General features: G+C 50.1%; 1 protein-coding gene across 1 annotated transcript; it reads right to left on the bottom strand.

Annotated features, from left to right (window-relative positions):
• Positions 1-861: 861 nt before the first annotated feature.
• On the bottom strand, positions 862-18,318 carry HDC (histidine decarboxylase). The gene is made up of 12 exons (XM_059701804.1): positions 18,167-18,318; positions 15,724-15,896; positions 11,769-11,882; positions 10,724-10,846; positions 9,174-9,308; positions 8,777-8,920; positions 8,008-8,074; positions 6,994-7,156; positions 6,813-6,903; positions 3,447-3,545; positions 2,076-2,177; positions 862-1,939 (listed from the first exon to the last, which is right to left on the bottom strand). The coding sequence occupies exons 1-12, from the start codon at positions 18,195-18,197 to the stop codon at positions 1,196-1,198; spliced, it is 1,986 nt and encodes a 661-aa protein (XP_059557787.1). The 5' UTR covers positions 18,198-18,318; the 3' UTR covers positions 862-1,195.
• Between the last annotated feature and the right edge of the window lie 267 nt (positions 18,319-18,585).

Genomic DNA, 18,585 nt, shown 5'->3' with positions numbered 1-18,585 from the left:
CCCAGTGACATCTAGACAAGTCAAAGTTGAGTACAGTTCCTGTAAACTCTTTTCCTATTGCAATAGCAATTATTACTGAATAAAATGACTGATTAAAATCTGTTCCTGCCACTTTAGCTGGTGTTCAGCTTTGTTTGCCTTGGGCATTGCTAATATAACCAATGTCAGAGCCACTCCCTACAAAAGTGCCCTCTGAGATGGGAAGAAACTAATGTTTTGGCCTATGAACTAACTCTGAGCAAGCTGCCATTGAACACAGCTTTTATCTGACTACCGGGTCCAGAAAACTGGGACAATCCCTAGAGGAAGAAAATTTAAATGTATGGAAGGACCAGACGGCCCACTGGACTGAGAGCTCCGGTCAAGTACATCCTTGAACAGCACAGTACAGAGGAAACAGCATGAGCTTTCCTGAAGACGAGAACACTGGGCTTGGCCACTTACAAGCCGAGTGACCTGGAGCCTCCGTTTCCTCCTTTATAAACTGTAAGCCACAGTGCCTGCTTTCTTCAAACCGAGGGCTCCTCCAGACTCACTTTTTCACAGTCAAACCCAAATCTTCAGTATCCTCTAAAAGCAGAATCCACCCCGCTGGCTCAGTGGTTGAGCATTGACCTATGAACCAAGAGGTCACGGTCAGGGCACAGCTCCGGTTGCGGGCTCGATCCCCAGTGCAGGAAGCAGCTGATCAATGATTCTCTCTCACCATTCATGTTTCTATCTCTCTCTCCCTCTCCTTTCCTCTCTGAAATCAATTTTTTTAAAAAATTTTTAAAGCAGAATCCAAAAGTACATGCATTTAGGCTCCAGGATATGCGCTGGTTAATTAATCAATGTTTCGGTCATCAATTGAATCACACAGGATATGCTTTTTTATTTTGCATAGACAAGCACAGTTTGTTTCTACGTTACATTTCATATCACAAGCTAAACCACAGAAGCTTCCTGTCCGTACACCACCCTGGGCCCTTTTACTCTGACCAAACTGCTAGAACCTTCTGGGCCATCCATGCTGGCTTCAACTCGCCATTTGTGCCCTTTTGTGAGCCATAAAACCTCTAGGAGAATCTGAAAAAAAATTATGAGCTTTCCCCCTATAAAAATGCACATTCACGTAAGCACACAAATTCAGCGTACAATTCCGAGGGGCTCGGAGCCTCCCTGAAACACTGGTCGACTCCGCTGGAACCCTGGTCTAGACCGTCGCCTGCAGGGGACAGCAGGGCAGCTGCAGCCCGCACTGCAAGCTGCATTCGGGGAAGCTGGGGACGCTGTAGAACTTGATGAGTTTTTTGAAGGCACTTTTCTTCAGCATCATCACCTCTTCGGGAAACCTAGAGAGGATGTTGACTGTGGAGGAGCCCCCGTCCTTCACGGGGCCCTCTGAGGACAGTGGCTTCTGAGCACTCACAGGCACGCTGTTGCAGCTGAGCGAACGCACCGCCTTCCTCTTGTTCCGCACGGACAAGTAATTGATCAGGAAGGAGGACAGCTTGCGCTTGGCCTCTGCTGGGGCCTCTTCGGAAAAGCAGTCATCAGGTGGGTCCGGCAGGGTTTCTAGGGGGCAGCCGTCTTCCCTCCCAAGACCGGCCCCCGCACGCTGAGGCTGCTTGGCGACCCTTCGGGCCTGGGCTAGGTCATCCTCCGCCCCGCCGACGGACTGAAGGGCCCCTCCACAGCTCAGGGCTCTGGGGCCCCTGGTTTGGGGGATGAGGCCCCTGGCCTGAGGGCTCGGCTGGGAGGTACAGTGCTGACTCAGGATGAGAGTGGCGGCGTCGCGAATGAGATTCCAGTCTCTCAGGATGTCATCCCTGGTGGTGAACTGGGAGGTCACGGTGAAGCGGATGATCAGCTTGTCCTGGACGGTCGCCGGGATGAGGAAGATTTGGCCAGCTTTAGCTATTTCCTTCAACACACTCTCCGTGAGACAATTAGGACCCTGTTTGAAGGATAAAGAGAAGTGGAGTCTGTACCACATCCCCTGTAAGCAGCCCCAAAAGCCCAGCATTTACAGTTTCCAACATGCTAAGCATTCACCGAATAGCTTCATGCATAGCCGCGGACGAGGACATTACCTTTAGACGAAAAACCACCAGGCCAAGGTGCCTCTTGGCAGGAATTTCAAAGAAAGGGTCCTTTCTGACCAGAGATTCAAAATACTTAGCCATTTCAGTCCCCTAGAATTGTAAATAGAGAGAGAGCTGAGATGAATAGTCAGGCAAGGGCCAAGCGTGCATTCACTTCCACACGGCTGTGTGGGTTTAAGCCAGGACCTTCGAACCACTGAGATCCGAATGGCTTCCGCCACATTTTCTTCTCTGATTTTGCTCCTATTCCAAGCTGGGCATCCTCCGACGGCTCCCTGTTTCTTGTCGTTTCAGATCTACCTCCAGACTCATGTCTCAGGGCCTTCTTTCAACTCACCCCAGAACCAGAAGGCATGTATTTTGTGAACAAGACAATCTTAGCCTCATATCCTGGCTTCACAGCTTCTGGACCCGCCAAGGGGGCAAGTGAGGGCCAACACCCAGCCCAGGCCCTGGGTTCCCAGCCAATGCCTCGTGAGGGTGGCAGCTTGTTTCTACTGCACTAAAGGCACCATCTTCCCCTCGCCTCCCAAACCTTCTAGCCTCACATGCCCTTGCATCCGCTTTTCCCCGATATTCCACAAAGAACGTGTTTGACACATCATCTCCACGCACACTGTGGAGAGGCTGTGTACCTGGTTAGGCGATACAGAGTTTCTGCTGGAGATGAAAAATTCTGGAAATTGATACTAGTGACGGTTGCACACATTGTTATTTCGCTTAATGCCAATTCGTTGTAGACTTAAACATGGTTAAAATTGTAACATTTTTTATGTATGTTTTACCATAATAAAAAAAATTAAGCTTTGTATCATATAGATCTTCCACTGAAATTTGGTCATTTCAATTTTTTTCTATGTTATTTCCTATGTTGTTAACTAAACAAGAACAGTACTTGTCTTCTTTCATTTCTTAAAATTTCTCCCAAGTGCCCAATCGTCTCAGACATTTGCTAAGTAATTGCTGTCACCGGGTTCTCACACCTGCTACTCTATTTCAAGGGAAGGCAAGGGATTCAGCTAATCGTGTCTTTGACTAGGATGAAACGAGTTTCTCCAAGCCTCATCCAGAACCCTTGTCTCTCTCCACTGCACCGTCTCTTTAAAACAGTCTCCAAGATCTCTTCATGTTCAGGTCCTCAGGCTCTCTCAGGGAAGCACCCTGCTAAATATTTTCTAGCTGTTTTATGTGTCATGCTCTGCTCAGTGTTCCTCTAGCTAACGAAGAGAGGGCCACCCTGAATAGTCAACTCCCAGGAGCCCGAGAACAGCCCCAGACACCTGAGCCCAGCCTTCCTCCCCACTGGGACACACAGCAAACGCAGCTCAGCCCACAGTCCTCCCACAAACGATTACATACATGTCTGACGTGTGCTTGCAGATTCTTCACCCCGAAGGACCGAATCACAAACCAGAGCTTAATGGAGCGAAACCGCCGGCTCAGGGGGATCTGCCAGTGCTAAAACAGAGGAACACAACGCCAGGTTAGAGACAGGACACCGCCCCCACACGCACTCCTGGGCCTTAGCATCCTTGCCTGCCCAGCCCTCCAGGGATGGTCGGTATCACCAGATCTCTGAAGCAGTTGCTAAGCAGCAGCCAAAGCAAGTTACCCACAGGCTGCCCTGTCATGCGACGAAGTCGCTGGTGAAGGTGACCAATAAGTCCTTGTCCAAGAGCAGGACAAGTGGAAACCAAGTCCATGGCCCTGAACCAAGGAGAAGACACTTTACGTTTAAGTGCACCTTTAAACATTTCATCCAGGCTGAAACTCAAGGTAAGGGAGGGCACTATGTTTGTGTTTTCCCGAAGGGAACCTCAGTTCCTTGAACAGCAGAAAATAAAGTTCTATTTCTACTCCCTACCCCACCCCCAAACTGTCAAGTACAGTGGTCAAGAGCTCAGAGGCCGGAGCCCCGCAGACCTGGTGTCTCCTGAGCTCTGCCCACCAGGCTGCCACCTCGGCCAGTGCCACCTACTGGTTGCTTGTGAGGCGGAAAAGGAACAGCACCCCGAGAAAGTGGTTCAAAAAGGGTGTAAAGAGCTTCACAGGAAGTTGACAGCCAGTTTGGGCTATTTACACAATTAAAATGTGAGCTGCAAATCACAGTAGTATTTCTGCCTAGCCCATGAGATGGTCATCATTTCATTTCACTTTCTCATGCTAACTTTTTCCTGTGCCCTCAGGGGGCATCACTCCAGCTTTCAGATTTCAAATGAGCATCTGCATGTCAACCTCTGTTAGACTGACATTGACCTTTTTTTCCTGGTGACTAAATTCAACAGAGCTTAAAGTTCAAGGTTGCCAGCACCAGAGATTTGAAATGTTTCCATGCATTATCTCACCAATTTCTCAGGTCTGAAAACAGAGCAAAGGGTGTGGGAAACATTTCCAGTTATTCTGACGGGCAATGTGGTTTCTAGTGACCACTTCTTCAAATGTCAGGAAGATTCTACCACAATTTCTGTTAACTGAAAGTAAATATTGACGCAATTGAATATTTACGTACTCATCCACAGGATTGCCAAATCCTCAAAAACATACTCACCTTCATTCTTTACCCCAACTTCCTGACCCAGGCACAGTTATTGGTTGAGACAGTATTTCTCCCACATCAAATACTAAGCCTTTGATTTCCAGGCAAAGCACTCGCGGTGAGCACCAGCTTGGAAACTTGCGTTTACCAGCAGAGGGCATCAAAACGCAGACACAGAGCAAAATCCCTGTTAACAAGGAAGACGTCACCTCCACCACTTGTTAGAATCTAACAGTTGAACGGACACTCTGGGAGGAAAACGAAGGGATGCTAGGGGCCTTCTCTAAAAAAAACACATTGCTTTCCAGATGCTTATAAATTCGCTACTTTATTTCACCAGCAAATTAAAGGAGAGACAGAGATTATTTTAATTTTGATTTCTTCACACTCTGTCTATATATACCCAGTTATTCCTCTTGTCACTATTCTAAAACCAAGCCATGCTGACCCAGCGGAGTGGCTCCTGCTGATATTATCGTTTGGGCTGACAACGGGTGGCATGCTCTTCTTTAACTCGAGGCATTCCCAAACCTCCTCTGTGTACTTCACCATCTTGCAGGTCTCCTCTGCAAGACCATGCCTGCCTGCCCCCATTCCCTATTAGGGAGGGATATGGTACATCCCTGATGTCAGAGAACTGTGGCCTGAGTTTGGGTGGCTCCAGGTCCCCAGGAATGAAGCCCCCAAGTCTTCCCTCCCAGGATGCTGTGGGCTTCTATTTAAAGCTGCAGCCGCCTGGGTGAAAAGGAGCTTGGGGCACAGGTCAGAGCAGTAGGGAAGACCCCCAGATCACAGCAAATAGCAGCTTTAGTTTTCCAGGAGTTTCTTTGAAGACTTGAAAATTAAATCCATGGGATTAGAGGTGAGAGAAGAAACAGTACAAAGCAGCACTTTCTAGATGTAGAAATAGAAACAGTAAGGTTCCAGACTCAAAAATGCAGAGAACGGACTGGTGGTGGCCAGAGGGGTAGGGAGACAGGGGAGGGGTGAAAGAGGTAAAGGGATTAAGGAGTACAAATTGGCCCTAACCAGTTTGGCTCAGTGGATAGAGCGTCGGCCTGCGGACTGGAGGGTCCCAGGTTCTATTCCGGTCAAGGGCATGTACCTTGGTTGCAGGCACATCCCCAGTGGAGAGTGTGCAGGAGGCAGCTGATGGATGTTTCTAACTTTCTATCCCTCTCCCTCCCTCTCTGTAAAAAAATCAATGAAATATATTTTTTTAAAAAAAAGAAGTACAAATTGTCAATTACAGAATAGTCATGGGGCCGTAAGGTACAGCATAGAAAATATAGTCAATAATATTGTAAAACTATGCATGGTGCGGGTGGGTACTGGAAACACTGGGGGCACCACTTTGTAAAGTATATGATTATCTGACCACTATGCTGTATGCCTGGAACTAATACAAAATAATATTGAATGTGAACATAGAAGGAAATCAAGGTCCACTAAGTTTCCCAGAGCCACTGCCGCCTCCCCTTGGACATGACAAGCCACTTATTTGTTTGCCCTACAATTACAGGAAGGACTGTCTTCAAACTGAGGCGTTAAATCTGAAGAACCTGTTTCCCCAAGAGATCATACAGGCTGGGAATGTGGGCGGGTTGGAAAGACTGAGATGCAGCCAGTGAAAGCACCGGGAATGTTTAGAAGCATCTAGAAACTCAGGAAGGATGTCCCTGACCCGCCCCAAGGTGGAGCCTTCCACAGCGCCTCCTTGGGGACAAAAACATAAAAGTGACTTAAGCAAGGAGCCCCTTTCCCTACTCCAGGAAATTCTGCACCCTGCCCTGCTGCTGGGTGGCAGGCAGGAAAGATTGCCCAGGACAGAGGAAGAAGAGAATGGCTCCGTTCTTGGTAAGGAGATATTTCTCGGAATAATTTTTAAAAAACATTTTTAAAGGGCCACAAAAACATTAAAACATAAATAAATAAATAAAAATTTTAAAAGGGCCACAGGTATTTAGGAAAGGTACAGACTGCCTCAAAAGTTGGTCTCATTTTCAGGGTTTTTAAAGTGTCCTGGGTTTCATGCCGGGCACAGGGCTACCGCAGCAGTATTATGGGGTGGACTCCCCATGGGCCACTTTCTGACCAGAGCTGACATACAGGAGACCCTGGGGGTCACGGGCAGACAGCTTCCATTTCAGAACCCCCGTCCCCACCCCCGCTCGCTCCTGGCCACTCACCATGAAGTCGGTGGCCGCGCCCGAGTTGGCATGCCTGAGGTAGACGGGGTTCACGCTGAAGGTCTGCTGCAGCTTGTACTTGTTCTTGACCCTGTGGGTTCCCCGAGGGCATCAGTGGCAGAGGCCTCTCCAGGGGAAGCAAGGCTTTCCCGGGGGCTGGGGGCTCGGCTGCCACACTCACCAGAACCCGGTGCAGTCAAAGTGCACCATCATCCACTTGGAAGGGTTAAAGGTGAAGGAGTCGGCATACTCGATGCCCTGCAGGAACCCCCGGAACTCGGGGCACAGGAAGGCAGTGCCCGCGTAGGCAGCATCGATGTGGAGCCACAGCCCTTCCCTGGCACCTGAAGGGGCAAACGTCACCTGGCTGGGAGGGCGGCCTGGGGTGGGAGTGGGGGTTGCCACCAGCCAGCTAAAAGGCATCTCTTGTCTGGCCCAGCTGGCTGGTGGGCTACAAGCAAAGAGCCGGAAAGGCCGGCCTGCTCTGGCTTCCTGGGACGTCAAGGCCCGTGGAGATGAGAGGGAGCCTCCATGTGAGGAGTGGGCTGGAATGAGGCCCCACCACCTCCTGCAGGGAGAGCCTACGGAGCCCCACCCTGGCCTGTTCCCCTCCCTGGCCGGGGCCCACACCTGTTGGCCTCATCCTAGAGCTTTCTGACACAGACCCCAACTTGCCGCTGGCCCCGAGAGCAATGTTAATGCGTCTAATACACGCATTAGAGAGGGATGCCCCTCATCCTAGCTGGTTTCTGGTTCAGAGATTTAAACAATCACATTTGGGGTTTTTTTCTGTCTTGATCTCCCTCCATGGTTTCCCCTACTCTCCACTTCTCATTTTCTTAGCCGAGACCAGAAGACATTTCACTGTCCTCATTCTCCCCGTGCTTTGGGATGCAGCCTGCAGTAAGAGGATCTCTCGACACAAAGTGAGAGGGTGAGAAGCCTGAGGCTCACACTGTCACCTCCTAGGACAGGACGCAAGGGAGAGCAGCTCTCACCCCTGGTCACACCCCTGGGGAAGCAGTGGCCTGGCTGCCTGGGAGGACACATTTGTCACCTCTGGTGGCTCTTCCTACACTCTCTGCAGTGATCATGGAGGGGCAAGATAACTCCACAGAGTTCCTTTCAGGTTCTTGCTCTAGGGAACATTCTAGAATTCATTACTTGTCTTCCCAGCCGGACAGGGCAGACTTACATATTGGACCCAGCTCTGATAGGCAGTCAAAGGCACAGACCCCAGTGGTTCCCAGGGTTGCACAGACCTGGAGGCAAACACAGGAAGTTAACGTGGGAAAGTGGGCTCTTGGGACACATTTGGCTTGAAAGAAAATTTAACCACAGATATTATCTACCCCACCATTCCACTAGAGCAGTGGGTATCTCACACTACATTTTACTGTGACCCACAGTAAGAAATGCATCTTAGCCCAGTCGATGTGGCTCAGAGGTTGAGCATCAGCCCATGAAAATTAAGAGGTCACAGTTCGATTCCCAGTCAGGGCACATGCCCAGGTTTCAGGCTCGATCCCCAGTCGGGGGCATGTAGGAGGCAGCTGACTGATGATTCTCTGTCATCTTTGGTGTTTCTATCTCTCTATCTCTCTCCTTTCCTCTCTAAAAATCAATAGCGACATCTCTTTTAAAAAACGAAATGCATTTTATATGGTAACCCAGTACCTATATACATGTGTGTTTGAAATAAAAGTTTCACCAAACAATACATACTCTGGCTACAGGAATGCACTTTGAGATTTTCCTATTCCATTTCTTTTTTTAATGCTGGTTATGAACCTCCCAAATTTATTTTCTAACACACAAATGAATAGCAACTCAGAAATTATAAAACATTGCATTTGAGGGCCTTTCTGCTTTTGTTTGCAGCCTGTTACTTACCTGCATTCTGCCAAAATTCCTTCCTCACCTCCACGTCTATCATCCTAAGCTCAGAGCACATTCTGACTTACAAAGACAGGCACCAGGCCCCGCTCCTTGTCCTCCTCGATGGCTTTCTGAAGAGCTTCCCCTCGGAGTGAGAAGTTGCTGTCCACGGGCAGAAACTTCATCTTCACAAGAGAAATCAAACCAGCCTTTTCCACTGAGGAGTGAGCCTGGCAGGACCACGGAAACCTGTTAGCAGAGTCATCCTGGGAGGAGCACTCCCCGAAAACTGCTGAAGCCAGAGTAAGGGAGTCCCACATAACATTCAACGCTTGTCCGCCCCTGCGGTTCCTGGAGACAATCTCACAGGCCTGCGCTCCCCTGAGCCCCGGTACACTCATATCTGGAAGAAAATGACCCCAGAGCCAAGACTCCGGAAGCCAAGCATTGGCCGGAAGGTGTGGCCTGTGGTGGGCAACTCACCTGGTCGGAGGCGTAGGCAACGAGCCTCGCATTCAGGGAGGACTCGTCTGCCCCGGGCTCAGACGCTTTCATTTCCAGAATTTTGTTCTTTCTTGCCGCCAGCAAGGCAATCAAGGTGGACTCACTGACTGTGCTCTGTAGTGGAAGAAGGATTACCAGTGGCAGCCTCTCCCTGTGTTCTCTTCCAAATTCCCCAGGCTCTTCACAGGGTGTGTGTGTGTGTGTGTGTGTGTGTGTGTGTGTGTGTGTGTGTAATAGCTATTCCTCAAAAGAGCACACAGCTCCTGCCTAAACTCAGAGACCTATTCTGCATTCTCCATTCACAGCACCCTAAGCAACCCTGGGACACCTCTCTCTAACTTTCCAGAGAAGTAATGAAAGCTCATTTTCACCTAAAACCAGCATCTTTATTAGAGAGGCCACAGACACCAAAAAGAGAATGTTTAGCTCCTGATAGATACAAGTTTGGTTCTAGATATGTTTGTTCCTCTTGTAAAACATGCTTAAAAGAAAGCACTTGTGTCCTGGCCAGTTTGGCTCAGTGGACAGAGCGTCAGCCCGCCGACCAAAGGGCCCTGTGTTCGATTTTGGTCAAGGGCGCGTACCTCAGATGCAGGCTCAAATCGATGTCTCTCTCTCACGTTGATGTTTCTCTCTGTGTGTCTCTCCCCATCCCTTCCACTCCCCCATCCCCAAGAAAAAAGCCAATGGAAAAATATCCTCGGGTGATAATTAAAAAAATAAAATAAGAGGTTTTAGAAGCTATATTTTCTCATTATGGTGCAGTAAAATTCAAAATAAATAATAAAAAATGGTCAAAATATCTTTATGCTTGGAAATTGAGAAACATTATCCTTATGGTTTCTCCTCATTCATCCATTCAGTCTTCAATGTCTTTGCTTCTGGAAGACCCGCTGCTGATAGCTCCCTGCTATCAAATATATATAATATACATAGATAGATAGATAGATAGATAGATAGATAGATAGATAGATAGATTTGAAGAACCATCATTTGATAGATATACAAAAGATAGGGTTGTAGGACTAGACAAACTGATGTGCGCTGTTACTTTCTCATTGCCAAGGGCCTCCTGGACTTAGGAGGGATGGGAAGAACCTCTACTTGCTTCTCTTTTCCCATTAACATATGGTGTGAAGTGGGACAAAGGAGGGGAGTTGTCAGATTGTAAACTAAGAAACCTGAATCCAGTAAGACAGGAACTGTGATGATGCGTTGACCTTTCATCTTTTTCAAGGAAAAGAGATGGAGTGGAGATGGTGGAAGCAGCCATGTGGACTAAGTGGAAGTTGAGAAGGGAGTGGCAGCAATGGGGGGAGGGGGCGGCTAAGCAGGGGGTGGTAGCTATGCCAGGGATGGTGTTGGTGATGACGGTGTCAACCATGACAGTGATGGTGGTAATGGTGATGGTGGCAGTGTGCGTGACATGTGGAGACTCCTGACGAACAGGAGAATTGCCCAGGCAAGGGTTTGGCTTATCCCCCACTACTTATCCCCCAGGCTAGGGGGAGCTTTGACAATAGAGGCACCTGCAAGACGCCTCCCCCGTGGCTGCCAGGGTGGTGGTGCAGGAAGTGCTCTGGGAGTCCCAGCATTTTCGCCAGCCAGTCCATCACGTTCATCTCCAGCTCCGTGCACGCAGGGCTGGAAGCCTGAAAGCGGGAAAGCAGCCTCATCTGGTTAGCCCCAGGGCACCAAGATGGGCCCACCAGCCCCAGAAATACATGTGTCTCTGCCCTAGTATTCCCCCTGGCTGTGACAGTATCCCTGGAGAAGGGATCAAGGCCAGGCCCTGTGCCCCAGCGCCACCCCATCCTCTATCAAACCAAAAGGGGAAAAGAATGTGGGGCTTTGGATTCTTGCCACCCTCGATGAGGTGGATTCTCTTGGGACTCCAAGCCCTAGAAATGGTTGCCTCCATTGGGCTCCCAAGTCCCTTAATTGCCCAGCTGAGAGGCATTCTATAGGCCAGTAGGAAGTTTTAGGACTAAGAAAGCAAGCACTCCTTCCTGGAAATGATAGCATCTATCTTCCCCTCTCAAGCCCCACCCCCCCACCAGCCCCCAACACACACACACACACACACACACACATATCCTATAAGAGTTCAGGTTTAAAATATAAAGCTATTCTAAGAGTATTCTGGCATAATTTAAAGCTGATTGGTGCTTAAAGGGTTATTAAGGGAAGTCTTAGGGCCTCAAAGACAAGAGCACAGATGAAGTTGTATCTACAGGCACCAAAGTGCTTAGTTAGGGTCACAAATGGTGGCAATAACCAGACCTCAGTCCAAATCTCCTCTTTTCTCTCTGAGCTGTGTGATCATGGGGAGATAAGGTAGTTAAGCCTCACTTTCTTCATTCACAAAATGGGGCCAATACTCACGATTCCATAGAATTAGACAGGACAAGTTGAGATCATTTATGTAAAGCTTAAGTCCAAAGAATATAACCATGGTTAATATTTAAGTTGGAACCCTATTCAGAGACCAGGACCAAATACGTGTGCCCCTGGATGTCACTTCCTGCTGCATCCCCATGGCCACTGGTCATAGGGACAGCCGCTGCTACTCACCCAGGTGAATCCCAAGCAGTTGATGGCATCAGCCAGCATGTCGCCCAGCAGTGACGGCCAAGAGGTGAGAGCTGGGTAGTAGGCGTGCATATGGGGGCTCTGCCAATGTACCACCTGGAGGCAGAGCAGGTACGCAGGTGACACGGAGGCATGTGTAGGAGGCCGTCCTCCTCCAAAGACCCTCCCTGGCAAGGGGAAGCACCCCGTCTGGAGATGGGCTGACATTTTCAAGACAGCCGACTAAGTGACACGGCTCCATAAAAATAAGACATACTCATGGTGTCCTTGCCGCCCACATTACTCATCCTCTCAGCTAGCTCTTCATTGGAGCATTTGCACAGATGCGAAGACCAGAAGGGAATATGTGAAATGGAAACTGCTATAGTAATTAGAGTGGGGGATTCTGGGTAATGTTCACAGTAGTCTCCAATGCTTATCTCCCCCGCCACCCCTGCCCAGACATAAAAAGAAGGGGAGACTGTTGGCAACAGTCGGTTGCTTGTCTCATCCAGTTTCGTGAAAAGCAGTCTTTGTGTTATGGATCACTGAGCTCTCTGGGCTAGCATCTCCTGCGGGGTGAATGGATTCAAATCTGTCCTTAGCTTCCCAGTGGGGATGGAGAGAGGAGAGAAGAGGGAAGGAGAAGTGGAAGCCCAAAGGCACGGGACCCCTGCCTCCAGGCTAACCCCTGCGCCCACCATCAGCGTAAGCTGGATCTAAGGAGGAGCCAAGTCGAACAGGACCCTGAAGCATCCTCAGGGGTTCACCTGCCTCACTGATGATCTAATCTGGCTTCATCTCACTTCTCTGCAAACACACCCTGTTTATCTCTTCAATCTTGTCTTTGAGCAATCCTGTTTGCCCTCACAGGAAAGTACTACGCACACAGACACGACCCTCTGAAATCTGTCAATTCTTAGAAAGCTACTATATATTCATTTCCTCACAAATGCTTGCCCAGCTCCCCGGTCCCTTAGATCCCTTCCCTCAGCCCGTGGGACACTCTCTTTCTAGTTGTTACACTCTTCTGAGAGCTCATTCGATGGCATCTTGGTGTAGCATCGAGTTATTTAGGGGGCACAAATTCCTGTTATCCCTCAAGAGCAAGGACAGTGTCCTGGACAGCGTGTATGGTAGAAGGAGCCTCAGGCTTAAATTCAAAGGCACAGGTTCCAGTCCTACCTCTGCCCCTAACCAGCTGTGTCACCTTGTCCATTGTGAAGCTACTGAACTTACGCTCCAAGGTCCCATGCTTGTATGATTCTCTTTCGAGATCCAGCCTTAATTTCATTTTCTTAAAGGGGATCTTAAAATTTGTAGGGGATTCAGGCCCCATAAAACCAGGATCTCCCCCTGCGCCTCTCTCAACCTCAGTTTCTCATCAAAAACTGAATCCTGTCTCCTGGGGCTGCTGTATAAACCAGCCTGGAGGAAATGTGTCAAACGTACAGCACAGATGTGTACGGTGATCACCTGGTGATGGGCACATCACTTATCCTGACTTGACTCTTGGGTGATCATACCTCTTCCTCTGCATTTCACCAGGCGGAAGGCATCGTAGGTAACACCAGTATCTCCCACTCTCTGGCATCGTAGGTAACACCAGTATCTCCCACTCTCTGTGACTTACCTTATTCAATTCTCACAGCACCCCTAGGAGGTAGGTTCTGCCATGATCCCTGTCTTACAGGTGAGAACTGGGGCTGGCGGAGAGAGGCAGCCTCCCTGGGCTCACACACCCCTCACAGGGGCAGACAGCAGAGCCCAAACACCCAGCGCTGTCTGACTCCAGGGCCCAGACGCCTAAGCAGGATGGCATCCTGCCCTCTCCCTGCTGCTGCTCTCCCCTCATCAAGAGTAGACGATGCCAAAACTGGTTTGGCTCAGTGGATAGAGCATCGGCCTGCGGACTGAAGGGTCCCAGGTTCGATTCCGGTCAAGGGCATGTACCTGGGTTGTGGGCACATCCCCAGTGGGGGGTGTGTAGGAGGCAGCTGGTCGATGTTTCTCTCTCATCGATGTTTCTAACTCTATCTCTCTCCCTTCCTCTCTGTAAAAAATCAATAAAACATATTTTAAAAAAAAGAGTAGACGAGATTTTTCTAACCAGGATTGGAACTAAAGCTAAATGATTGTTGTTTTTTTCTTCTCTTTCCATCCGGAGGTGGCCGGGAGAGAAAAATTAACCCCGTTGTCAGTGAGGTGCTGACCAAAACGAGAAAGCAGAGGGCCAGCAGCTTTCAGGCCAACTCTGAGAGGCTGTGCAGCCTGTGAGATGAGATGAGAGATTGGGCCTCGTTACTGACATGCTTAACGACATTATTTTGGAAACGCAGAGGAGGGCTCCATCCTCCTGATCCTATCAAGGGGCAATTGGGTGTTCTGGTGAGATACACACCGTGAGATAAGCCAGAGGGACGCTTATCAAAACACACAGATCTCTCAGTCCAGAAGTGAGCCTCTTTGACCGCACTCCCAGCAACCGCTGGAATTTCTCAATCGAATGAATCAGCTCACTTCCGCCTCTTCTGACAGTTGCTTTCACGGCACTACCAGCTTACAGTTGGCCGGCCCCTCAGCAGATGACATTTTACAGAATCAAATCCATGAGATAATCTTATCGGGGAGCTAGCCTCCTTAGTAAAAGTTTTCTTGATATAAAAATTTTCAAAATATGCTTCTGAACTAGGCTGACTGGTCAGAGAGATGGGTATGTGGCTTGGTGCAAACTGGTCATCGCTGTCTGAGTGTGAGTAGCTTCTCACCCCTGCCTCCAGGCACATTTCCCTCACGCCTGAGTCCACAGCTCTTCAGGGCTGATGGGAGCAGGTCCCCAGTCGAGTTGGCCTCAGGAAGAGCTGCTGGGCATGTGCTGGTCAGAGCTCCAAGGCCCCACGCGGGGGAGGGAGCGGGACAGCCGTGTATCGGGCACAGCTGACGGAGGGCGCCTGGGGGCACGGCACAGCCTAAGGCCCTCAGTCACTCACCAGCAGAGACTTCCTCGTCTGCGTAGGAGAAACAGCAGAGCCTTGGGAGTAAGACTGGCCCAGGTTAAAGTCCTGGGTTTTCCAGGCACAAACTCTGCAGCTTTGGGAAGACAATGAACTCTGTGCCTCAGTTTACTCACGTGTAAAGCAGGGATCGTAGGGTCACCGTCGGATAAAACAAGCTGGCCTGCACTGCGGCTGGTACAGGGCCTGGCCTGTAAAAGGCAGCCCTTCCAGGGGAGGAAGACTCGTGCACTTTTAGCGGGAATGCCTTCCTCAGCTCCTCACTCCTGGCTGCAGGGGCATCACCAGGGCCCAGGTCCCAGGACCCCGAGCCTCGGCCCCAGCCCCAGCCCTTGCAGCATCCAGCTTCTGTCTGCGCCCTGGCTCCTGGCTGCCCCCAGGTCGTGCCCTTTGTCTCCAGGAGTGGGGGCGATTGGGGGAAAGCCCCTTGTTACCCCCAAAAAGCAGCTCAATCACAAGGCCTCCGCCTGATCAGGCAGGAGTTGGCTTCACCTCATGGAGGAGAAAGAAGGGGCTGACGGGGCTCATTCAGCCCCCCAGGTGCCCAGCCCTTGGGGGCTGTGTTCTCAGCCTCCTTCTTGCTCTGTCTCATGTCCCAGAATTCTGTGGGAGCCCCTGGTCCTGTCAGGGACCACCCCAGCCCCCTCTCCATCCTGCTGGCCACAGGCGTCCTTGCTCCTCGCTTCCCCCCACCCACTGGATCGCCAAACTTCTGTCCGACGAGGCCCTGGGCGCAGTCCTTATTCTCTCTCGCTCCCCACCCGACACTACAGCGCCCCTGGCAACAGAAACCAAATTTCGGTCGAAGTCCTGGCCCTCCACGTGCCCAGAAGTTGGGTTTGAATGTCGGCCAAGTGGCTGAAGGGTCATCCCAGGCCTTTCTCGTGCCTCCCGCCCACCCTTCTACCCCAAAGTCCAGAGTCACTCCTGTGACTGCATCTCACCCCAGGCATGATGACTCGCTCGATGTCCCCAAAGATGCTGTCCCAGCTGTCGGGGTCCTCGGGCGCGCTCTCGGGCAGCTGGGCTCGCAGGTAGCCGGGCCGCACATCTGGGGTCACCCGCCGCTCCCGCACGCTGCTCAGGTACTGGCAGATGTAATCCACCATCTCCTTTCCTGCAAGGGAGGCAGAGGAACCAGCCTCATGTCCCCTGACTGGGCCTGGCCCAGGTGGGCTGTGCCCCTCGTGTCTGGGCTAAGAAACGTGGTGAAAGGGAGATGGGTTCATGGGGGATGGGGGACCGGATGCCCAGCGGAGGCCTTGTCTTCAAAAGAACAAAACGCGTGGGGGAGTGAACAAATGAGGGAGGCAATGTGTGAGTGGACAAATGACCCACAGGGAAAATCTCCAAAGCATAAAACTCCAGGGTCAATGTACACCCTTTCCTTTCCCTCCCCTTCCCTGGTCAGTATCAGCCTTGATCACCTCTCCCACCTTTCTCCCAACAACAGAGCATCTGTTAATGCAGTGGTTCTCAACCTTCTGGCCCTTTAAATACAGTTCCTCGTGTTGTGGTGACCCGCAACCATAAAATTATTTTCGTTGCTACTTCATAACTGTAATGTTGCTACTGTTATGAATCGTAATGTAAATATCTGATATGTAGGATAGTCTTAGGCGACCCCTGTGAAAGGGTCGTTTGACCGCCAAAAGGGTCGCGACCCACAGGTTGAGAACCGCTGTGTTAATGCATCGCCTTACAGGTTCAGCAGAAACTCTGTGGCTCTTTCTATCCAAATACTGTTACACACACACACTCACACATGCACTCACACACGCACACAGACCACACGCTTTGTTAGCACACATGGCAAGTTCCCATTCCGGGTTCTGATGAAAGGGGGAAAATCTATCTGTTCACCACTCCCAATGGATCAATAATTCCGCATGTGTTTTAGAGCCGTAAACTTCTTTAAGAATAGGATGAACACTATAGGCTGACATACATGCAAAATTTGGTCTATAATTTCTGAGGTTCATGGAATTCCTAAAGCATAATCATAGGCCTCAACTAAGAACCCTGCACTCGCCTGAAATCTTGCCTTAATCACTTTATCTCCCTTCCTGTGCTTAGAACATTTTTTAGATGTTCCCCCCGCATCCCCCCCCCCAAAAAAATTTAACCAAATGAATGAACAAATGAATGGGAAGAAAGGTAACCAAGTCAAACACTCAGAAGCCACTGTAAATTATGTATTCTCTCTTCCCGTTCAGTTCTCCGGGGGGAGTTTCAGCCTGCGGTGTCCCTGTTGGAGTCTCTCTCTGACTCTCTCTCTCCATCTCCCCATCTGTGTCTGCGTATTCATCTCTCTTTCTCGGTATATAGAATTCCTCCTTGGCGCTCCTCTTCCCCATGGAAAAAAAATGAAGTAAAATAAAATAGAGAAAAGGAGAGGGAACCTGAGCCTCTTCCCTCTACACCACCTCATGCAAAATTCTTACGACGGCCTCGGACAAAACTGTGAGTGAGCAAAAGCTCCCGTGCCCTTCTCTGTGCGTTTTGCTCTCCTTCAACGCTCCCAGGGCCCGACGCTTCTCGTGCCTGCAGCAGGCCCCCACCACAGGCCTGAGAGCCCTGGACCGAGCCCTCCACTTGTCCAGGGACAGCGCGAAACGTATTTATGTCCCACTCACACACAAGCACCTGCTCTCAGCTGAAGGTGCCTTCGGAAAGCAGCGATAGAAGCTAGTGCAGGTTAACGTCTACCGGCTAACAGCCACTTAGCCTGGGTGGAGGAGAGAAAAAAACTTGGATCTGACACAGGACAATACCTCACAGCAAAGGAACCTCAGGCAACAGAACCAGATAGTGGGAGGAGGATATAAAAACTTAGAAAGAAAGAAATTATAAGCGACGAGCTGCTTCCCCACTCAGGAGAGCGATGCCTGGACATGCGATAACTGTTTGGCTTTGCTCGGCACACAAGGCTTGATGGATGGACAGCAGGTGCACACTGAACTTTTACGGACTGTATGACTGAAAGAAAGAACACTACTGAAAAGTTCACACATAGGAAAATGAATACTAAGAAGGAAAAGATCTTGCAGTGACTACAGAATACTTAGGGAATTTTTTTCCTATTTCAGGATACGAATAATCAATCCCCCGTTTGCCATTTAGTGAAGCAGGAATCCAAATCCTCTATTTTGTGAGAAAGTAGAAAAGAAAAGCATGACATGGCAGAGTGGGCGTATATGAAAGGAAGGATGAAAGAGGTGGAGAAGAGTTTTAAACTCTGGTCCCACATTCCTTTCGCAGGAAAAAAATTGCAGCAGCCAACTCTAACTCCCGGTCAAATGACACCCCAAAATCTAAGCACCCACAGCCCACAGCGGCTCTCGCGGCTGGCAGCGGGGTAGGGGGCCTGGGATGCCCCTGGCTCACCTCTCTCTCTGTACTCCTCAGGCTCCATCATCTCAGTCAGTGCCTCAGTCAGTCTCACTCCTTCTCACGGACACTAGCAGGTCCCAGGGGCACTCCTGGGCAGCAGGATGGGGCCCTGTATTTAAAGGGCTCTCCTGCTTCCACCTTAGCTCCGCCCTCCAGAAGCCCTTCCTCTAGGCTGAATTAACCCATCCTTCCTCTACCAGTGCTCTGAGGGACAGCGACCACGACCTTGATCAAGAAATGGAGGAAAAAACGTTGCACTTAGCAACCCGAGCCTGCAGGGAAATGTGGTGAAGAGCCCTCAGTCCTTTCTGCCCCTGGCTTCAGACAGGGCCAGCCTCAGACAAAGCTCCCAGAACAAAGCCGAGGGTATGCAGAATAAGTAGCACAAACTATTAGTGTTACTCCTGCCACTG

The sequence above is a fragment of the Myotis daubentonii genome, chromosome 1 (assembly GCF_963259705.1).
Source record: "Myotis daubentonii chromosome 1, mMyoDau2.1, whole genome shotgun sequence".
NCBI classification, from domain to species: domain Eukaryota; kingdom Metazoa; phylum Chordata; class Mammalia; order Chiroptera; family Vespertilionidae; genus Myotis; species Myotis daubentonii.
The sequence above is the reverse complement of the archived record's forward strand: the minus strand, read 5'-3'. Positions and strand labels throughout refer to the sequence as shown.